At 49.6% G+C, this 23,271-nt stretch overlaps 1 protein-coding gene across 1 annotated transcript in view; it reads left to right on the top strand.

Moving 5' to 3' along the window:
• TDRD6 (tudor domain containing 6) overlaps positions 1 to 23,271 on the top strand; it is a 2,323,386-nt gene that overhangs the window by 999,426 nt on the left and 1,300,689 nt on the right. Inside the window, exons 12-13 of the mRNA XM_086926239.1 lie at positions 4,384 to 4,409; positions 18,741 to 18,807. Of these exons, the coding sequence (XP_086782365.1) occupies positions 4,384 to 4,409; positions 18,741 to 18,807 (93 nt within the window). The remainder of the gene's footprint in view (positions 1 to 4,383; positions 4,410 to 18,740; positions 18,808 to 23,271) is intronic.

Raw genomic sequence — 23,271 nt, forward strand, 5'->3', positions numbered from 1 at the left:
TGACAATTGTTTAAAATCTGTTCCCTCATGATCAGATTGTACAATCCTGTATAGTCAGTAACCTTACTGCCCAGCAACCAGCCCTCCAAAACCTTACTGGCACAATCCACAAAATCAGACCAATCCTGAGACTGAGTTTTCTGGGTATCCCTGAACAGCAACCTGTACTGCTCAGTGGTTAGGCCAAACCCATCTATCAGTGTACTTTTCAGGACTTGGTAATTGTTAGCATCCTCAGCTCTAGTAGTGAGGAGCTTATCTCTATCTTTGCCTTCAAAGGAGAGCCACAAGACAGCTGCCCACTGACTCTGGGGGGCGCACTGGACAGTGCAGGCCCTCTCCAAAGCAGTTATCCATTTGTGGATATCATCCCCTTGTTTAAAGGGGGGCACTATCTTACTCAGGTGTCTAGTGTCTAAACTCCTGTCTTTTTCTCTTGGGAGAATGCTGCCACCAGTGAGATCTAGCCCACTTAACATTTGCTCTCTAGCAAAGGCAAGCCTTTCTTTGGCCAGGGCAAGTTCTTCCCTTTCAATCTTCAGATTGGCTTCCCTCATCTTAGCTTCATGCTCTCTCCTCTTAGGGGATGACATCCCTCTATGAGAAGAGGTCTGAGAGCCATTGGTTCGAATGGATCTGTTAGAGCCTCTAGATAGAGACCTAACTCGTCCATTCCCAATGTTAAGTCTGCCTGAGAGTGGCCCTGGGGGTCCCCCAAATCCATTCTCATGCCTACTTAGGTTGGTCCTAGTGAGTCTACTGACTTCTACCTGACCTTTGTCTGCCTCATCCCCTGATAACTCCTCTTCCTCCTCCTCCTCTGCATCATCTGCTGCCTGGAGGTGGCGGTCAGGGTCACCAGTGGTTCCCTCTAAGGGAGGCATGTTCCCATCTGCATTAGAAGAATCTGGGTTAGCTGTTCTCCTGGCATCATAATTCTCTAAGACACCAATGAGAAAGGGAATGGTAGGGTTAGAACCCTGTTTTAGCTTCCTGGAGGTACACAATTGTCTCATCTCCTGGAAGCTAAGAGCTGCATATCTGGACATGACCTGTGGAGGGTCAACTGACACAAGGGGAGACTCAGAATTTCCTCCTTTGTCTGACATGCTTTTCTAGTGTGGTGTAAGTGGTGCACTTACCTACACTATTTGTTTGCCTACTGATCCCTTGCTAAGAGTTGTAGTCAGGGTGTGCTAGGCCCTGTTGAACTACAACAGCTGGTTCAGTAGAACTCAGAGTATTCTAAGCTAAGTTATATGTACCTTAATACTTATGTGATCTTTCACAATGATATTCTTAGGATACGTGTGATAAAACAACAGCAAGCTCAAATCCCAACTGCTGCCCACCAATGTGAAAAGTTGGCCTGATATATAATGCTCACTATTCTAGTGAGCACTTTGTATCAGTCCAAACAACCCTTATTGATTGGTTGTAAGTCAACCGTAGACCAGCTAACCTAGTAGCATGGACAAGAGCAGTCTTTAAGCTAAACTCTAGAGGGCGTGTTAAGCCAGCTGTTATACCATCACATATACCCCTTGAATACCAAGTGAAAGGACACCACACAAGTTGTTATGAAAATAAAGTATATTTATTTAGAACACAACAACCCTGAACTCTTTATGAGGACAGGGTGCTAAGCACAATACAAAGCTCTTAAGAAAATACGCAAAGTTGCACAATTTACATAAATGCCCGAGGGGCACGAAAAACCATATACTCTAGAAGTGGAATGCGAAATTACTAGCAGGTAAGTACTACTCTAATAGGCTTTGGGATCGCTAGGACTTGACTCCTGAACCTTCAGATTACTAGCAGGAGGCCTAGGGAGATCGGGTGCAGAGTGTGCACTCTCACGCGGGATGCGGAACAAAGTCTATGGTTGCTAGGAATTACAAAGTTAGTGTTATCGGACTAATCCGACTAGGTAGAGCTGAAACGAAAAAGGATCTGGACCCTTGGATAGTGAGGTTATGCTGGGGCACCGAAATGCCGAAGTTACCTAGCCCAGGGGCTGCGGCTGCGTACGTCTGGAAAGACGTCGGGAATCCTCGTTGCAGTCTATGGAGCCTGAAAGAAGTTGTTGCTGGCAGGCGACCAGTGAAGAGATTCGGATGGATCGAAGATGAAGGATACCTGTAAGCATAGGGGACCAAGTTCTGAATCACTAGCCAGTGATTAGATGGGCACCAGGATGGTACCCGGATGGTGGCACCTCGACCAGGTGAGTGGGCGACGCTGGGCTCTGCAGTCTCACGGACCAGGAGGCGTTGTCGGCGACCAGGATGGAGGTGCGAGCTGTCCCACGAAGGTATCTGCTGTCGACGTCGCTGGACCCAGGATTGGGGCAACAACTCTTGGCAAATGCAAGCCCACGCGGTGGACTCAAAATGGCGTCTGGAGTGGACCAGGAGGGTCCGGGGTGCTCCTCTGTTGGAGGGGAGCAAGGGCCCGTCAGGAGCAACCAGACCAGCGGTGTTGTCGTCGTGGTGCGTCGTCAGGAGGGCCACAAGCCAGCAGGCAAGTAGCCGGACAATGCGGTGAGCAGCAAAGAGCAGAAGGGCCCCACGCAGATCTCGTGGATGCTGGAGGGCTGAACTTCGGTGCTGGAGCTGCTCAGGGTTAGGGCTTCTCAAACCCCAAAGCACTCACTCGAGGATCCCTCGGCGGTCGTGCTGGGCAAGCGTCATGCAGTCTTAAAGATGGCCGGTCCCTCGAGGTCTCGTCACACCCACGAATCTCAGCTGAGCTGATGATGCAGGTAGAGGTCAGAGGTGCCAGGGAAGCCGGGTCTCGTCGTGCTGGTCGGTCGGATTCCGGAGTAAGGACGTGCAGCAAACCGCAGTGTTCTTAGATGGTGCCTGCGGGTGCAGGGTGACTACTCCTTAGTCACAAGGGAGAAATCTTGAGAAGAAGTCGAGAGTTCCTTTCGTAGAAAGTAGTTTCAGGATTCAAAGATGATCTAATTTGGAAGGGGGCCCGCTCCTATCTTTATACTAGTAAAAGGGGCTGGCACGCGACTAGGTCCTGCCCATGGGTGGGACCATGAAGTGGGTGGTTACACCCCTCTCCCATGCCAGGCTTTCCCCAGGTCAGGGGCTGGTGTGCCCCTGGAACTGGTTCTAGCCGGCCTATGCATAGTGAGCACCGGGGTGCCATTGCAGTCACCTTCCTCTAAAGCCCTGCCTACCCAGGATACACAAAACCCTGTCTGGGATGGTGCTAGCACCGCCCATGACAGGAAACCCTTTGTCCAAGCCTCCCTCGCTGGAAGGGCTCCCAGCAGCAGGAGGTCAGACTTGTGTCTGTGGTGGCAGCATCCATTTTGAGATGCTGAGGCTTGAGTTAACTTTAACCGGGGTTCACAGTTACATACATGTCGTGTCCCTCTAGAAGGGTGGAATGCTAACCCCGTCGCCAGAATTGGCGAGGGGTTAGTATTCCAATTCGTATGACACCTTACTCAACATGTTTTGATAAAGCGATACCAGAGTTAGCATATAACCGCGAGGATTATAATGCACTTAAGAGTATATGGTACGAGTCATCATGGAACAGCTATTAGGACTTGGTTCCGCAAGCTGCAAACGGGCTCAGCTCATGCCAGAGCACCATCTCACCCGATTCCAAGCACTCTGCCTTCAGGATTGTCAAGGCCTGCCATAGGAGTGACTGATAGGAATACGAGTGTCCATTTTAGGGTTAGATATAGGTATATTATATCTAAAGCAAAGGGTGATTACACCACCTTGCCCCAGCTGTCGTGCAGCCAGTTGTGTCAGATTTAGATGGCCAGCCAGGGGTGGCATAATACATGCTGCAGCCCCTGGTAGGCCCTGGGTACACCTATGCCCTGAGTTACAGGGTCTGATAAGGTGGCCCAGTACCAATTGGTAAATGCACCTAAGGTACACGTGTCAATTTAGTGAGAGAACAGCAAGGCTGTGGGTCTGATTAGCAGGCCCACAGCCAGAGAAGTCGTAAACCAGTGAAGCAAAAATCTTGGGTGATCATAGGATTGCAGACCCTACTCTCCTACAGTATCCATTCAAGAGGTGTTACAACTGCTCAATTCCAGGGATTTCATGGTGTCCTTAGACCTTGAGTATGCCTATTTCCACATACTCATCCACAAAAGTCACCGCCAATTCTTAAGGTTCACTGTGGCGGGCAGACATTACCAGTTCAGAGTGTTGCCTTTCGGCCTAAAGTTGGCGCCACGCATTTTTACAAAATGCCTATCTCCAGTGGCAGCCTACCTTCGCCAACAGCATCACCAGGTATTCCCCTACCTGGACGACTGGCTCATCAAGTCTCCTACACTAGAAGGTGTGAACAGGTCTTCCAACGCCTGTCTTCAGCTCTTCAAAAGTCTAGGACTTACACTCAATCAGGAAAAGTCAGTACTACAGCCCTCTCAACGCCTCGTTTTCCTGGGAGCAATTCTGGACACACATCAAGAGAAGGCCTTTCCATCTCAGGAACGTCAGGCCAAACTGAGGTTGCTGGCAGCACACATTCAGCTCAGAAAGACCATCAAGGTGCGACTTTTCAAGTCACTGCTAGGAATGATGTCCTCCAACATCCTCCTAATTCCACACTGCCGCCATCGTATGCGTCCCGTACAGGAGGCATTATCAGCTCAGTGGATTCAAAGTACGGGATCCTTCGACGATCGACTCAGGATCACCCCGTTCATGGTGAACGCCCTGCACTGGTGCCTTCAAATAAAAAACCTGAACCAGGGCCTTCCATTCCTGCTTCCAGTCTCCCCTTACGTGATAACAGATGCATCTTTGGAGGAACTTCAGATACATGGTCAGTGGTTGCCAGCAGAGAAACTGCTCCACATCAATCTGTTAGAGCTGAGGGCAGTATACCTGGCTCTTCGAGCTTTCCTGCCCAGAATCAGGAACTCCCCAGTGCCTGTGAGGACGGACAACACCACCACAATGCACTACTTAAACAAGCAAGGGGAAACTCGATCCATGATGTTGTCTCAAGAAGCGCAGTGAATTTGGAAGTGGCTACTCCAACACAACATCTCGCTGAGGGCGGAGTACGTCCCAGGAGCAGACAACACCCTGGCGGACTCTCTAAACAGGCAACGCTCCATCTGCCACGAGTGGGAGCTCGACCAACATGCACTCGACGTAGTGTACTCCAGATGGGGCAGACCTCCCCTGGATCTGTTTGCGACAAAGATCAACGCAAAATGCCAATATTATGCAAGCTGGCTTCCCCAGAAAGGGTCTCTCGGGATGCATTTTCAATGACCTGGTGCAACGTCTGTGCCTACGCTTTTCCACCATTTCCCCTGATCCCCAGGGTCCTTCGGAAACTGAAAGCAGAGCATTGCACTTGGATCCTGGTAGCCCCAGCGTGGCCACGCCAACACTGGTTTACAGAACTCCACCTTCTATCGCTGGAGCCTCAGATTCCTTTCAGGCCTTACCCGCATCTCCTCACCATGAACCAGGGGCAAGTCCAGCATCCAGATCTGACATCTCTCAGATTATCGGCTTGGCTCCTGAGTTCAGAGAGTTCCAGGACTTAGATATCCCTCAGGACTGCAGGGTTGTCCTAGCCCGGGCCCGGGCTGACAGTACCAATAAGACATATTCCCTAAGTGGAAGAGATTCTGTTTATGGTTTTAAGCTAACAACCTGCACCCGTTCTTGTCATCTCCGACACAACTGGTGCCCTACCTGCTTCACTTAGCCAACTCTGGACTGGCCCATGCCTCAATCAAAGTCCACCTGGCAGCCATATCTCTATTCAGACGCTCTTTGTCTGGTGCTTCTTGTGAGAAGGTGGCCTGATATGCAGTGCTCACTATTCTAGTGAACACTATGTATCAGTCCAGCAACCCTTATTGATGATTGGTTGTAAGTCAACCTTATAGACCAGCTATCCTAGTAGCGTGGATACGAGCAGTCTAAGGCTAAAGACTCGAGAGGGCGTGTTAAGCCAGCTGTTTACCACACATATACCCCTTGAATACCAAGTGAAAGGACACCACACAAGTGTTATGAAAATAAACAAGATATTTATTAAGAATCACAACAGCCCTGTACTCTTTATGAGGACAGGGTACTAAGCACAAAACAAAACTCTTACGAAAATACTTAAGTTAGCACAGTATATACAAATGCCCGAGGGGCACGGAAAACCATATACTCTGAAAGTGGAATGCGAAATTACTAGCAGGTAAGTACAGTACTAATAGGCTTTGGAATCGCTAGGACTTGACTATAGAATCTTCAGATTACTTCTAGGAGGCCTAGGGGACTCGGGTGCAGTGTGTGCACTCTCACGCGTGATGCGGGACAAAGTCTATGGTAGCTAGTAATGACAAAGTTAGTGTTCTCGGGCGAACCCGACCTGGTAGGAGGAAAACGAAAGTGGATTCTGACCCTTGGATAGTGAGGCTATGCTGGGGCACCGAAATGCCGAAGTTACCTAGCCCAGGGGCTGCAGCTGCATAGATCTCAAAAGACGTCGGGAATCCTCTTCAAGAGGAAGAGTCAGAGGAGGATGAACAGGATGCATACAGCTATGCCAATAGTCCCTCCCAGCTTTTTGTCAAATGCCAGGACACTGACTCAGAGGGCGAATACGGCCACGAGGAGTTTGGTCATCTTCAGCTGCAGAAGCAGCAGCAATCTGAACAGGAAAGGGTTACAGTGCCAGCATCTTTTCTTCAAGATCTGCATAAGATGCTGCTGGACTATAAATCTAAGGCAAGTAGGACTCTTCCAGTTCCGTCAACGCCTGCTACTCCTACAGGGGCTCCGGCTTCATTTGTGATGCCTAATTTTCCGGCTCAAGCTTCCCCTCAGCCTCAAACGTCCTTCCATCAGGATTCCTCTGGATTATAAGAGGGCCATAATGATGATGATTCCTCGGATGAGGACCAGCAGTCAGATCATGTCTCTAATCCCGATACGGAATACGATGAATGTCATTGAACATCCCTCATCACCAATTCCGGACCCGGCGGACTCCCCGCCAGCGGACATTGGGGGCTTCCATCAGCTGATGGAGAGAGCTGCTGCAAGATTTAAATTGGCCATGCCTAAAGTTACTACAGATTGTTTCTTATATGATTTTAAGGAACCCTTTCGGAAAACTACTAGGTCCATTCCTATTGTGGCTCACCTATGGAAAGAGGGCATAAAGGCTATGAAACACCCGGCGACGGTGGTCCCGGTGCTACCGCGTCTAGATAAAAAATACAAGGCGACCGATGATGCTCCTGCGGCCTTAACAGGTCACCCAAGGCCAGACTCTGTGATCTCCCAGGCGGCGCAGAGAAAATTACGTAACCCTTCTGCTCCACTAACAACTCCTCCGGATAAGGAAGGGCGGAGGTTGGATAACGTGGGAAAGAGATTCTCATCTATGGCAAGTTTGCTGGTGCGAGCAGCTAATGCCATAGCGATCCTGGGTAGGTACGACCGCCAGCTCTGGTGCGATTTCGCCCCGTATCTTGACCAGCTGCCTCCGGAATCTCAGTCTAAGGCAAAGAAGATTTTACAGGAAGGAGAGGCGACGTCGATGGCAATCATAGACTGTGCAATGGATATTGCAACAACGGCATTCCGTTCATTGGCTGGAGCGGCAGTACTCCGTCGCCAAGGATGGCTTAAGGCTACTTGGTTTCGGCCTGAGATCCAGAACAAGGTCTTGGATCTCCCCTTTGATGGAGAAGCATTGTTCGGCAAACTCGTTGACGAGACCCTGCAGGACATAAAGAAGGACACAGAGACTGCCAGGTCCTTGGGGACCCTTCAATACAGAAAGTCTCCTTTCAAGGGATCCAGAGGCAGGGGTGGTAATTACAGAGGATTCTTCCAACAGCAACGCTATTCCACCACGGGCTCAGGTTCCCTGCAATACCGTCAGTCTTATCAGCAGCGGCAGGGCCAGTCTACCAATTACTCCAGGCCTTACAATAAAGGAAAGCAGGCTGGACGAGGACGGGATTCGTCCAAGCGCCAATAGCGGCCTCCTTGCTCTTCATACTGGACCCTCCTTCAGGAAATCATCAGTTGGAGGCAGGGTCAACAAATACCTTCAAAACTGGTCCAGGATAACATCGGACCGTTGGGTGCTCAACATCATTCGGAAAGGGCATACCTTGGAATTCACGCAAGTCCCTCCACCCACGCCCCCGGCAGCCACTCCATCGAAACACCGGCATCTCCTTCGGCTCGAAGTTCAACAGATGCTCCGGAAGGGAGCGATAGAGCTGGTTCCCTCAAACCAAAGGGGTCAAGGATTTTATTCCAGGTTCTTCTTGGTGAGGAAGATGTTAGAAAAGTGGCGCCCCATTTTAGACCTCAGGGAGCTAAACACCTATCTCATCTCTCTGTCCTTCTGGATGGTGTCTCTCCAGGACATCTTGAAGCTTATCTGCCCGGGGGATTTCATGGCCACGCTCGATCTCGAGGATGCCTATTTCCACGTTCCGATCCACCCAGCGCACAGAAGGTTTCTGCGATTCTTAGTAGCCAAGAGCCATTACCAGTTCAGGGTTTTACCCTTTAGACTCCGCTCAGCCCCAAGAATTTTCACAAAGGTGCTGGCGCCTGTAGGAAGGTAGATCCTGACTATGGTTGCCTAACTTTTTGCCCTGTGTTTTAGCTGGTTTTTGACATAGTTGGCCTGGGACCCTGCCAATCAGGACCCCAGGCCTACTGCTCTCTCTGTAAAATGGATTCCATGTACCTTAGGTGCATTAACCAATTGTTACTGGGCCACCTTATCAGACCCTGTAACTCAGGGCATAGGTGTACCCAGGGACTACCAGGGGCTGCAGCATGTATTATGCCACCCCTGGCTGGCCATCTAAATCTGACACAACTGGCTGCACGAAAGCTGGGGCAAAGTGATATAATCACCCTTTGCTGTAGATATAGTATACCTATATCTAACCCTAAAATGGACACATGTATTCCTATCAGTCGCTCCTATGGCAGGCCTTAACAATCCTGAAGGCAGAGTGCTTGGAATTATGTGAGATGGTGCTCTGGCATGAGCTGAGCCCGTCCGCAGCTTGCGGAACCAAGTCCTAATAGCTGTTCTATGATAACGCGTACCATATACTCTTAAGTGCATTATAATCCTCGCGGTTATTTGTTATCTTTGGTATCGCTTTATCAAAACATGTCGAGTAAGGTGTCATACAAATTGGAATACTAGTCCCTCGCCAATTCTGGCGACGGGGTTAGCATTCCACCCTTCTAGAGGGACACGACATGTATGTAGCTGTGAACCCCGGTTAAAGTTAACTCAAGCCTCAGCATCACAAAATGGATGCTGCCACCACAGACACAAGTCTGACCTCCTGCTGCTGGGAGTCCTTCCAGCGAGGAGAGCTTGGACAAAGGGTTTCCCGTCAGGGGCGGTGCTAGCACCATCCCAGACAGGGTTTTGTGTATCCTAGGTAGGCAGGGCTGAATAGGAAGGTGACTGCAAGTGGCACCCCGGTGCTCACTGTGCATCTGCCAGTTTGAACCAGTTCCAGGGGCACACCAGCCCCTGAGCTGGGGAAAGTCCGGCATGGGAGAGGGGTGTAACCACCCCCCTTCCTGGTCCCACCCATGGGCAGGACCTAGTCCCGTACCAGCCCCTTTCTTTAGTATAAAGGTGGGAGCGGGGACCCTTCCAAATTAGATCATCTTTGAATCCTGAAACTACTTTCTACGAAAGGAACTCAAGACTTATTCCCAAGATTTCTCCCTTGTGACTGAGTAGTCACCCTGCATCTGCGGGCACCAACTAAGAACACTGCGGTTTGCTGCACGTCCTTCATCCGGAATCCGACTGACCAGCACGACGAGACCCGGCTTCCCTGGCACCTCTGACCTCTACCTACATCATCAGCCCAGCTGAGATCCGTGGGTGTGACGAGACCTCGAGGGACCGGCCATCTTCAGAACTGCACGACGCTTATCCAGCACGACCGCCGAGGGATCCTCGAGTGAGTGGTTTGAGAAGCCCTAACCCTGAGCAGCTCCAGCACCGAAGTCCAGCCCCCCAGCATCCACGAGATCTGCGTGGGGCCCTTCTGCTCTTTGCTGCTCACCGCGTTGTCCGGCCACTTCCCTGCTGGCTTGTAGCCCTCTTGACGACGAACGACGACATCTCCATCGCTGGTCTGGTTGCTCCAGACTGGCCCTTGCTCCCCTCCAACAGAGGAGCACCCCGGACCCTCCTGGTCCACTCCAGATGCCATTTTGAGTCCACTGCGTGGGCTTGCATTTGCCAAGAGTTGTTGCCCCAATCCTGGGTCCAGCGACGTCGACAGCAGATACCTTAATGGGACAGCTCGCACCTCCATCCTGGTCGCCGACAACGCCTCCTGGTCCGAGAGACTGCAGAGCCCAGCGTTGCCCACTCACCTGGTCGAGGTGACTTGGCCTGGTGCCATCCTGGTGCCCATCTAATCACTGGCTAGTGATTCAGAACTTGGTCCCCTCTGCTTACAGGTATTCTTCATCCCTGATCCAGGCTTGGATCACATCGAACTTCATCACTGGTCACCTGCCAGCAACTTCTTCTTTCAGGCTCCATAGACTGCAACGTGGATTCCCGACGTCTTTTCAGCCCTATGCAGCCGCAGCCCTTGGGCTAGGTAACCTGAGCATTTCGGTGCTCCAGCATAGCTTAGCTATCTAAGTGTCCAGATCCTTTTTCGTTTCAGCTCTACCTAGTCGGATTCGTCCGATAACACTAACTTTATGAAATCTAGCATCCATAGACTTTGTCCCGCATCCCGCGTGAGAGTGCACACTCTGCACCCGATCTCCCTAGGCCTCCTGCTCGTAATCTGAAGGGTCAGTAGTCCAGTCCTAGCGATCCTAAAGCCTTTGAGACTAGTTACTTACCTGCTAGTATTTCGCATTCCACTTTTGTAGTATATGGTTTTCCGTGCCCCTCGGGCATTTGCATAAATTGTGCGACTTTCAGAAATTCTTTAAGACCTTTGTATTGTGCTTAGCGCCCTGGCCTCATAAAGAGTCCAGGGCTGTTGTGTTCTAAATAAATATACTTTTATTTTCATAACAACTTGTGTGGTGTCCTTTCACTTGGTGTTCAAGGGGTATATGTGATGGTATAACAGCTGGCTTAACACGCCCTCTAGAGTTTAGCCTAAAGACTGCTCTTGTCCATGCTACTAGGATAGCTGGGCTATAAGGTTGACTTACAACCAATCATCAATAAGGGTCGTTTGGAATGATACACAGTGATCACTAGAATAGTGAGCACTACATATCAGGCCAACTTCTCACAGCGCCAGTAGCAGCTTTCCTGCGAAAAAAACATTTTCAGGTCTTCCCCCTACCTGGACGACTGGTTACTGAAAGCTCCGTCCAGAGAAGCAGCGCTGAAGGCTGTTTTCAAGCTTGTACCAATTTATTTCAGAACTTGGGACTCACTCTGAACAACGAGAAGTCTTGCCTGGTCCCGTCCAGAAGAGCTCGTTTCCTGGGAGCCATCTTGGATTCGAAGCTCTCAAGAGCTTTTCCTACTCCGGAAAGGAGACAGAAATTACAAACCATGGCCCAAGACTTACAAACAAGAAAGTCTTTCAGTACGCCGCTACAAGTCTCTACTGGGAGTAATATCGTCATGTATCCCACTAATTCCCCATTGCAGACTAAAGGTGCGTCCTTTACAGGAGCAACTAGAAAATCAGTGGAAACAGGTCCACCGTTCATTCGAGGACAGGGTGACGGTCACTCTAGAGATGAAGGAAGCGGCCTTATGGTGGACAGATCAAAACAACTTGTCCCAAGGTATATCCTTCGCAAACGACCCGTCTCCACAAGTGGTAACAACGGACGCATCTTTGGAGGGTTGGGGAGCAGTGATGCTGGACCTACATGTCAGCGGTCACTGGTCACCTCAGGAGAAACGCCTCCACATCAACCTGTTGGAACTCAGGGCGATACGACTGGCTCTACAAGCTTTCTTCCTCGCCTGGAAGGTTCACAACTGCTTATCAGGACGGACAACACCACGGCCATGCACTATGTGAACAAGGAAGGAGGAACCAGATGTCGCCTATTATCGCAAGAAGCTCAGCAGGTCTGGGAATGGGCGATCCTTCACAGGATGTCACTGAAGGCAGAACACTTGCCGGGCGTCCTAAACGAAAACGCCGACAGACTGAGCAGGTCATCCTCGGTCAGCCACGAATGGGAGTTGAATCAGAGAGTCTTAGAGCAGGTCTTCAGCCTGTGGGGCAGGCCGGACATCGATCTTTTTGCCTCTCCGACCAACAAGAAATGCCGGTCTTACGCAAGCAAGCTTCCCCATCGAGATTCACTGGGAAATGCGCTTTCGATAGCTTGGTCGAAGACATTTGTCTACGCTTTTCCTCCCATTCCTCTGATACCACGACTGATCAGGAAAATCAAGGTGGAGCCGTGCAGGATGATCCTGATAGCCCCGGCTTGGCCGAGGCAGTTCTGGTACACGAGCTCCATCTGTTGTCGATAGCTCCTCCCTTACCTTTGAGGATTCTGCCGGATCTTCTCACGATGTCCGGCGGACAAATTTGGCACCCAGATCCACAGTCGTTACACCTGACTGCATGGCTCCTGAGCAGCGAGAGTTTATGAACCTGCCCTTGTCAAAGGAGATTAAGGAAGTTTTGTCTCAAGCAAGGGCTCCTTCAACAAACAGGACTTACCGCCTTAAGTGGAAAAGATTTTGTTGTTGGTGTAGGAAACAAAGCATTGATCCTTTCAATGCCAAGCCTCATCAGATCCTACCTTACCTGCTGTCCTTGGCCAAGTCGGGACTAGCTCATTCATCAATTAAGGTCCATTTGGCTGCTTTGTCACGGTTCAGAAGGACAGGATCCAGTCCTTCCTTGTGGTCTTCCAGGATAATCAAGCAATTTCTTAAGGGCTTGTTCAGGGTCTATCCACCGGTGAGACTGCCCCCTCCTACATGGCATTTGAATCTGGTCCTTTCTAAACTCATGAAGGGTCAATTTGAACCAGTCCATCGTTCTGACATGAAATATCTTTCGTGGAAATTGGCTCTCCTTCTTGCTCTCACGTCGGCTCGGCGTGTTAGAGAATTACAGGCTTTGACAATCCAAGAACCTTTTCTTCAATTCAAGAGAAACACTGTGATCATGAGGACTAATCCTAGGTTCATGCCAAAGGTTCCCTCGGATTTCCACTTGAATGAACCAGTCATTCTGAAGGCGTTCTTCCCTCAACCTTCTCGCCAGCAGAAAAAGCATTGCATTCGTTGGATGTGCAACGATGCTTGAAATTCTATTTGGAACGTACTAAAGGTTTTCGAAAATCTTCTCAACTATTTGTAGCCTTCGGGGGTCCTAGTAAGGGCCTTCCGCTCTCCAAACAGGGTGTTTCGAGATGGATCACAAGTGCCATTCTACATTGTCACAAGGCTGCAGGAAAACCTCTGACTGGAAAGATCCGAGCACATTCCACAAGATCTGTGGCTTCTTCAACAGCCCTCTTCGCTGGGGTGCAGATTAAGGATATTTGCAGAGCTGCTACCTGGAGCAGCATTCACACCTTTACCAAGCATTACTGCTTGGAATCTCTGCAACAAGATGATGCAGCAGTAGGACAGGCTGTCCTGAGGAACCTCTTCCACTAAGGGTGAGCTTTCCTTTCTTTCCCACCTTCCGTCTTTCACATTTTGTATCTAATGTCATGTTGTCTATTGCTATAATTTACGATGCAAAATGTGATTATCTTGCCAACTGCTTGCTATTCTGATACAAAGCATGGGAATCTATGAAAGTTCCAATACTGGGGTAAGAAAACAAGTTACTTACCTGTAACTTTAGTTCCCCAGTATTGGTAACCTTCATAGATTCCCATGCGCCCACCCACCTCCCTGAGGAAAGCTCAGCCTACAACAGATATGGTGTCTAAGTACACAACGGCTACGGAAATCTGAAGCTCTGAGGTTCCTTCAGGAAGGTTCTAAGTGGTGAGGCACTTCTGATTGGCTGATGCCAAAGTTTGGTCTCTTTTATACAAAGAGGGTGATATGCTACAAAAGGGAATGAGGCCTAGGCCATTTTCCATTGTCTTTTGTACCTTCAGCTATGGTATTTTTGTTAATGAGACTCCCATTCCGACGACGGGGAATGATACAAAGCATTGGAATCTATGAAAGTTACCAATACTGGGGAACTTAAGTTACAGGTAAGTAACTTGTTTTCTTGTTTGGTGATGAGACGGAATAAACGCTCGAGAGCTTCAAAGACTCTTGGACTACGGCCAGATCCTTGGGCCTCGCAGCAACTTCTTGCCCCATGCAGCCTGTCTTTAACCCCGTTTCGTAGCTATTGAAGTGGTGCCCCTCCCTGTTCCACCCAGAGGCTCAGGGCCATGCAAGCTTCCCAGACTATGGGTGGCCAAGGACGTGGGACCCAGCGTTCCGAGTCTGGGGATCAAAGGGGGGGGGGGGGCCAAATCACTAATGACCCCCCTGCAATAGCCTCCAAACCTTCCTAGTATGACCTTTCAGGGCCACCAGTTGCCAGTGGGCGGCAGCTTCCGCCATTCCCCCCAACCCCCTCCTTCCCACTTGCACAACATCACGTCGGACATGTGTAAATTGATACTTGTATAGCGCACTACTCACCCGCAAGGGTCTCAAGGCGCTTGTACGAATACCGCTGTGGAACCCATCCTGGCTTTCCCTGTGACGCGTCCACTCCTGGGCACCCCCAAGGTGGAGGCCAGGCATCCTTAGCGTTGTGGGGGCCGTTGTGTAGATTAAGCAAGCTATTGCCTAGAGTTGCAGAGTGGGACTCCATGATTGGAATAGGCACCGAGGCGAGAATTATCAGGTCCGTGGAATTTTGAGCCCAAGACCCGCCGAGGCGGGGAATTGAACCCTGGTCCCGGGCTAGACCTCTGCATCAGGGTCTGCCGCTCTAATCATTGAGCCACACTTCTCCACATGTGTTAGTTGCAGATAGTCCGAAAGGGCTACTTCTCCACTTGAAGACTACCACTAGATCCATGCCACCCACACTCCCATCGAATGTCGGAGGATCATTTGGCCATTCTCCGCCAGAAAGTTTTGGCTGTCTTGGCCAAGGGAGCTATCGAAAGAGTCCCTGTGCCAGAAGTAGGTCGTGGTTGCTACACTCAATACTTTCTGGTACTCAAGAAGGACAAAGGCCTGCGTCCTATCTTAGACCTCTAGTACGACAACCACTTCCTCCGGAAGGAGAAGTTCAAAATGTTCACCTTCGCTCAGGTCTTGTCTGCACTCGACCCTGGATGGTAGTGTTGGACTTGCAAGACTCATATTTTCACATCTCCGTCTTGCCTGCACACCAGCGTTCTCTACGTTTCAGGGTAGGCCACAAGCATTTTCAGTTTAACGGGCTCCCCTTTGGACTTACCAGTGCCCCATGGGTGTTAACAAAAGTGGCTGTGGTTGCAGCTCATCTGCGCAAATCAGGGGTTCCAGTCTTCCCCTATCTCGACAACAGGCTGTTGAAGGGAGGCTTGCCCCAGGCTGTCCTCTCACACCTCCAGACAACCACGGACCTCCTGCATTCGGTGGAGCTCATGGTCAACGTGCCAAAGTCTCACCTGATTCCCTCTCAGAATCTCCTTTTCATTAGAGCAGTTGTAGATACAAAGCAGTGTCTGGCCTATCGTCCCGAACAGCGAGTCCGGATTATTCAGGCTATGATACCAATGTTTCAGCCTCTATCCCGGTATTCGGTGAGAATGACCCTGCGGCTGCTGGGCCTCATGGCCTCCTACATCCTGCTGCTGGATCATGCCACATGACCTATGTGGGCTCTACAGTGGGACCTGAAGTTCCAGTGGGCACAGCGTCGGAGAAATCTTTCCGATGTCGTCAAGATCTTGAAGAGGACTGGAAGTCCGTTTCAGTGGTGGTTCATGAACCAGGATTCAGTCAAAGGCAGACGAGCTGAGCTAGTCATGAGCACCGGTGCTGTGCGCGCTCGCCCCCCAGCACAACGGGTGAATATGCCCCACACGGAAGGGGTTAACATATTTCCAAAGGGCATTACTCATCTCTTTCCTCCTGATACTTTTGTAATGCTCCAGTGTGACTTGAATCGTGTCCTCACTTATCTTATGTGTGCTTCCTTTGAGCCACTGCATAAGTGTCCTCTTCGTCTCCTAACTTTGAAGACTGCTTTCTTGCTTGTCATCACCTCTGCTTGCATAGAGAGTGAGCTTCAGGCATTATCTTCCAAACCTCCCTTTCTTGCTGTCCATCCGGACAAAGTGTTTCTTTGTACTTGACCCTTTTTTCTGCCCAAAGTGGTTACCTCCTTCCACATAGGTCAGACCATCCCATTGCCCACCTTCTTCCCACCTTTGCATCCTTCCAGAGAGGAGGAGAGACTCCACAGTCTGGACCTAAAATGTGCGCTGTCCTTGTACCTTGACCTCACTGAAGACTGCTCCAGTATTAGCGTGCCTTTCATAGATTCACATGCTTGAATAATTCCCTGACGTCGAAGTGGGAGTCCCACAGTACATAAAATAGTAATTATTTATATATATATATATATATATATATATCTATCTATATATATCCGTATTGACTGCCCCTGCCCAGCGGATTGTCTGTGGGTTATTTCTGGCAGTAGCATTCTGGCAGTAGCAGCTCGAGGGGACCAAGGGGAACGGACGTGGACTTTCTCCTGTTCTATGGCTGCGCTCCGACCACCGCCTACCTGTTAGCCAGCACAAACCTACCGTTTGACTCCCTCCCCCACGCCACCTCCCCGGACTGACCGCTACAGTGCATTCTGGGACTTGCTGTTCTTCATTGTTTACGAACTACCAAGGGTGTGTCAATTACATCAGGGGGAAGAGATCCAGGTGCTGGGAGGTATTTCACGCAGGAAGGAGTCATTTGGGGAAGGACATGCCACAGTGATTGGGCGCTGAAGAAGGCTGATGAGCCGAAATGCATTCGCCGCCACTGGGAACCTGTGATTAAAGCGAGCTGTTTACGCCACAAATATAGTGATACAATGTGATCGGAAAGGTATGTCTCTTTTTCCAGTAAAGCACAGAAGTGTACTCATAAGAATGAATATTGCCACAAACACCACTATGGTAATGAGAAACACAGGGACATACACTCCAAGATGGCGGCAAGAAACACGGAGGGGCTGCAATTCCATTCTAGTCCTTCCTCGCTAAACACTGGAAAGGAGGAGCCCAAAGATGCTTTTAAATGAACTTTAAAACCTTGGTTTCCTTACTCACCAAACAGCATCTGAGGAAGCCAGAATAGACGAAACGTGTCATGCTGGGTGTATTAAAGGACTTCACATACCCATAGTGTGATCCGTGACTGTTCCTAAAGGAGGGACAGATTTGTTGAACTATATATATATATATATATATATATATATATATATATATATATATATATATATATATATATATATATATGTATATGTATATGTATATATATATGTATATATATGTATATGTATATATATATCCAGAAAAGAAAGGCTCCGAAAGGGGGGCCCCCAACTCTTCAGGGCGGCCTCTTAACACCAGGTACGGAGACACCTGGCAATTCCTGCACGAACACACCACACAAGAGGCCCACTTCAGCACACAGGAAGCTTTAATGGAGCGAAGCACAGCTTTAAAATGTCCCAACTAGTTTCGGCCAACCTTTGGCCTTGATCACGGGGTTGTTATTTGCACCAATGGCGTCTGTGCCTTCAAATTCGATGTAATTGCGGTCACCTGTCCGACCTTGGTATACAAGTTCCAGAATGCACTTCTTCTTCTGGGGTAAGTCATGGAAAAGTTTCTTATATTCTCTGTCAGCATTTGCGCTGTTCAAGCCCCTAGTGCAGTCTTAATAGTGAAATAAATTCTTAGTGGTACTTTGGGCAGGGTTCCTTCTCAAGCGTAGTGCTGGAATAAGCATCTTGCTCGCATTTCACGCTTCTGTCTGCTGAACGATTAGCAGAGGAATCTTCCTCGGCTAAATCCCTTCCAGCGCTGCCTGCAATTTCACCGAATTGGCATTTCCTGCGTAGGACTGCAGGCAGCGTGTGAGTCATGCCCCGTATATATATATATATATATGTATATGTATATATATATATATGTATATGTATATATATATATGTATATGTATATATATATATACACATATACGTTTAAAAGTACTATAGAAAAATAGAGGCCTAAAGGGAGAATTCACTTTAGTAACATATTATAATGGTCCACATTCCAGCCAATCAGGCGTCAGCACCCTCTAGAACCTTCTCCTCAGAAGCTCAAGCCCTCAGATTTTCTACCGCACGTTGTGTGAAGGGAGTTTCCCTGAGCTCTGATCAGTTTCTTCAATATTCAAACCTTTCATCTTCTTCTACAATGTCTTCTACAAAGAAATCTTTATTCAGGCCTTGTTCTGCTTGTGGAAAACTACGCCTGTTCCATGAGGACCCTCATAAAAAGTGCATCTATTGCCTGAACCCGGACCTTGAGGTGAGGAATTGCAAGTTTTGCATAACTTTTTCGACTAAGACACTAAAGGATAAAAAGGCCCGTCTCCTTCTATGGCTACAGAGGTTTAAGACTTAGGACAACCCTGTGTCTGATGTGGAGAGTGTCTTCTTACCATTCCAAGACCTCTCTTAAATGTGAGTCGGAGACAGAGATGCCTTCTCCTTTTTTAAAAAGAAGCTTGTGGACGCTCCAAAGTCCGTCCCCCCACGAGATCTGCCGGCCTCTACGCCTACGGGTCCTGGTTCTCTGGCGTCGCAGTCCCAAACTGTGCCCTCGTCGTCTAAAACTAGTGCAAGCTCGTCGACACACCCGTCGACGCACCAGTCGACGACAACAAGATCCGTCAACGTTGTGCCTTTGAGGACGACCTGCTCTGTCGACGAAGACGACGACTACGTCCGCATCGTCGATGATGAGCCATGAGGTTAGGCCTATAACCTCCATTGTGAAGATCTCTGGGCGAAGTTGGCCTGATATATGATTCTCACTAGTTCTAGTGATCACCTTGTATCAGTCCAAACAACCCTTATGGTGATTAGTTTTAAAGTCAACCTTATAGACCAGCTATCCTAGTAGCGTGGACAAGAGCAGTCTTTAGGCTAAACTCTGAATGGCATGTGAAGCCAGCTGTTTTACCACATATAACCCTTTGAATACCAAATGAAAGGACACCACACAGGTTGTTATGAAAATAAACAGTTATTTATTAACTAACATACACCTCTGAACTCTTTATGAGGTCAAAGGGCTAAGCACATGACAATACTAAAAAGGAAATACGAGTTCGCACAATATTTACAAGTGCGCCTTAGGGGCACGGCAAACCATATACTCAAAACAATGGAATGCTTGGAAAGAAAGTACTGTAAGGAGATCCAGAGGCTGGAGAATACTAACTAGGTAAGTAAGGAGCAGGAGGCCCACGGGACTCACGTGCAGAGTAGAAACTCTCACGCGGGATGCGTACCAACGTCTATGGATGCTACAGTTTACAAAGTTACGGATTCCGGACGAACCCGGCTGGATGGAGGGAAAACAACAGTGGACCTGAACACTTGGATAGTGAACACTGACTTCAGCACCTAGAAGATTTAGTTACCTAACCCACAGGCTGCGGGTGCATAGGGCTGAAGTGGTGTCGGGTTTGCTGCATTGATCCCGGTGATGCCTGAAACAAGGAGTTGCTGGCAGGCGGCCAGATGGAGGAGTCCGGTGGTTCCAAGGATGGAACTAGGAAGAAGAAGTCCTGAAAGGGAAGGGGACAGAGTCTCGGTCACTAGCCAGTGACGGTGCTGGAACCAGGAGGGAACCAGATGCTGTCGCCGCAGTCAGGTGAAGGAAGGGTCGCTTCTCTCTTGTAGCTGCGCGGACCAGGAGCTGCTCTTCACGACCAGGCTGGAGGCACGAGCTGTCCCACGTAGTCTGCTGCTGTTGGCGGTGTTGGATCGTCGATCTGGTCAACAGGCCTTGGCTAATGCAAGCCACGTGGTGGAACAAAGATGGCGTCTGGTGCGGACCAGGAGGGTCCGGGGTGCTCCTCTTTTACAAGAAAGCAAGGGCCAGTCTGGGGGACCAGACCAGCAGTCGTGAAATCGTCGGATCGTTGTCTCGGAGGTCACTGGCCAGCCGGCAAGCGACCAGACAACAGGAGATGCAGCAACCAGGCATAAGGGCCCAACGCAGATCTCGTGGATGCTGGGGGGCTGGTCTTTTGTGCAGGAGCTGCGTCGGTGTGGGGCTTCTCAGACCCCAGTGCACTCACTCGAGGCGGTCGTGCTGGAATTGCTGTGCAGGTTTCTCAAGATGGCTGTCTCCACGTTGCTCGTCGCACCCACGGGTCCCATCTGTGCTGTAGATGTGGGTAGAGGTCAGAGGAGTCTGGAGGTCCGGGTCTTGTTGAGCTGAGTCGTCGGATTCCGGGAAGGAAGGACTTGCAGCAAACCGCACAGGAGCTTGATGGTGCCTGCGAAGCAGGATGGTCACTCCCCGACCATAGGGGAGATTCTTCAGTCTTCTGATGGTTCAGGAGGGAGAAGGTCAAGAGTTCTTCGTGGAAGTTGTCAAGATTAATCCGATTTGGAATGGGACCAGCTCCTACCTTTATTCAGCTAAAGGGGGCTGCACTAAGACTAGGTCCCTCCCCTGGGTGGGACCAGGAAGGGGGGTGGTTGCACCCCTTATCCTTTGTCCGGTCTTGCGCCAGCTATGGGGCTGGAGTGCCCCAGGAGCTGGTTTAGACAGGACTATGCACGGGGACACCTTGTGTGCCCCAGGCATGTCTCATTCCTTTCAGCCCTGTCCTACCTAATATACAAAATCCTGTCTGGGGTGGTGCTAGCACCTCCCAAGGCAGGAAACCCTTTGTCCAAGCCTCCCTCGCTGGAAAGACTCCCAGCAGCAGGAGGTCAGACTTGTGTCTGTGGTGGCAGCATCCATTTTGTGATGCTGAGGCTCAAATTAACTTTAACCGGAGTTCACAGTTAAATACATGTCGTGTCCCTCTAGAAGGGTGGAATGCTACCCCCGCCGCCAGAATTGGCGAGGGGGTAGTATTCCAATTCGTATGACACCTTACTCTACATGTTTTGATTATGTTATGTTATGTTATTCGGAATTTGTCAAGCGCACGGTCACCCAGAGGTTTCATGGCGCTAGGATGAGACAGATGGTAAAACTGTAGAATAGGTAAAGCAGTAGCCTAACCGTGCGCTTGCTTGAATAACCAGGTCTTCAGAGCACCCCTGAATTTCACCAGGTTAGTACAGGTCCGGAGAGACAGGGGAAAAGAGTTCCATATCTTAGGTGCAAGGAAAGCAAATCGACATCCGCCCAGACGTTTTCTTTTGTACAGTGGCCGCTTAAGGAGGGACTGGTGGGCAGAACGAAGGTTACGGGGTTTATTTATTAGATGTTTAATGAACCTTGGGCTTTTGCCATAGAGGGCCTTGTGAACTAAGCATCCCGCTTTGAAGGTGATCCGGTGAGTGATAGGAAGCCAATGAAGAGCGGTTTGCAGAGGTTTCGCCGAAAATACCAAAGTTAGCATTTGACCGCGAGGTTCATAATGCACTTAAGAGTATATGGTATAGCGTTATCATGGAACAGCTATTAGGACATGGTTCCGTAAGCTGCAAACTGGCTCAGCTCATGCTAGAGCACCATCTCACATAATTCCAAGCACTCTGCCTTCAGGATTGATAAGGCCTGCCATTGGAGTGACTGATAGGAATATATGTGTCCATTTTAGGGTTAGATATAGGGATGCTATATATAAAGCAAAGGGTGATTACACCACCTTGCCCCAGCTGTCGTGCAGCCAGTTGTGTCAGATTTTAGATGGCCAGCCGGTGGTGGCATAATACATGCTTCAGCCCCTGGTAGGCCCTGGGTACACCTATGCCCTGGATACCTAAGGTATGCTGTACAGGGACTGATAAGGTGGCTCAGTACTAATTGGTAAATGCACCTAAGGTACATGCTTGTCAATTTAGAGAGAGAACAGCTAGGCTGTGGGTCTGATTAGCAGGCCCACAGCCAGGGAAAGTCTTAAACCAGTGAAGCAAAAAGCAAAAAATTGGGGGTGACCATAGGATTGCAGACCCTACTCTCCTACAATCTCGTCGACGGCGAAGAAATCCGTCTCGTCGACGACCTTACCTAAGAAGCATTCGCCGAAGAAGGCTTCATCGACGTCACTCGTCGCTCTACCACCATCAACGGTTTGCCTCGTCGACGTAGAGTTCCTCGTAGACTACCACCTCCTCGTCGACAGCTCCGTCGACGACTGAGACCTCGTCGACGACGGCCCCACCGTCAACGGGAAAAATCCTTGCTCTGTCGACAGCTTCCGCTTCTTCGATGACGCCTGGTTCAACATTGACGAATCCCTCGACGACTGTTTCGACCACGAGCTCGTCGACTGGACCATTGACTGAACATTATTCTCTGGCGACTGCAACAACCTTAACTGTGGTGACCGCTTCTATTGTGAAACGTCCCGATCCGCTGGTTTTGAGTCCTCTTCAAGGTGGTTCTGGCCCTCCTGCTCAACTCTTTGCCTCTGCAGATGGGGAATCTTCTGATGGGTCTTATGTTGATGACGCCTTTCGTCCTGCAGCAAGTCCTTCGGAGCTCAATATAAAATATCAGGACAATGATGAGAGGGGTTCACTCTTCCCAGTTCATGATGACCAGCTGGATGTTGACCACGAGGTTCCTATGGCACAGATACCAGTGTCTTTGATATCAAACCTTCAGCACATGTTAGACGATTATAATAGTCGATTCCCACCTTCTGCGCAGGCCTCTCCTACTCTGCCTCCTCCAGCACAAGAGCCACTTTCTGTTGCTCAGGCAAGATAACCAGTTCTTCCAGATCCAGGACGACGACGCTGTCCTTGCAGATTGAACAATTATCCCGCCCAGACCGCGTCGTCGTCTCCTGCTTCTCCCCTGGCTTCTCCCCAATTGGACATTGGGGGTTTCCCCAACTTAATGGTGAGAGCCGCGAAGATTTCATTTGCCCATGGTCGTCAAACAAGACTGTTTTCTTTATGACTTCAAGGATCAACCTTTAAAGCTAGTGCATACTGTGAGAAGGTGGCCTGATATGCAGTGCTCACTATTCTAGTGAACACTATGTATCAGTCCAGCAACCCTTATTGATGATTGGTTGTAAGTCAACCTTATAGACCAGCTATCCTAG

This window comes from Lissotriton vulgaris, chromosome 6 (assembly GCF_964263255.1).
Source record: "Lissotriton vulgaris chromosome 6, aLisVul1.2, whole genome shotgun sequence".
Lineage (NCBI taxonomy): Eukaryota > Metazoa > Chordata > Amphibia > Caudata > Salamandridae > Lissotriton > Lissotriton vulgaris.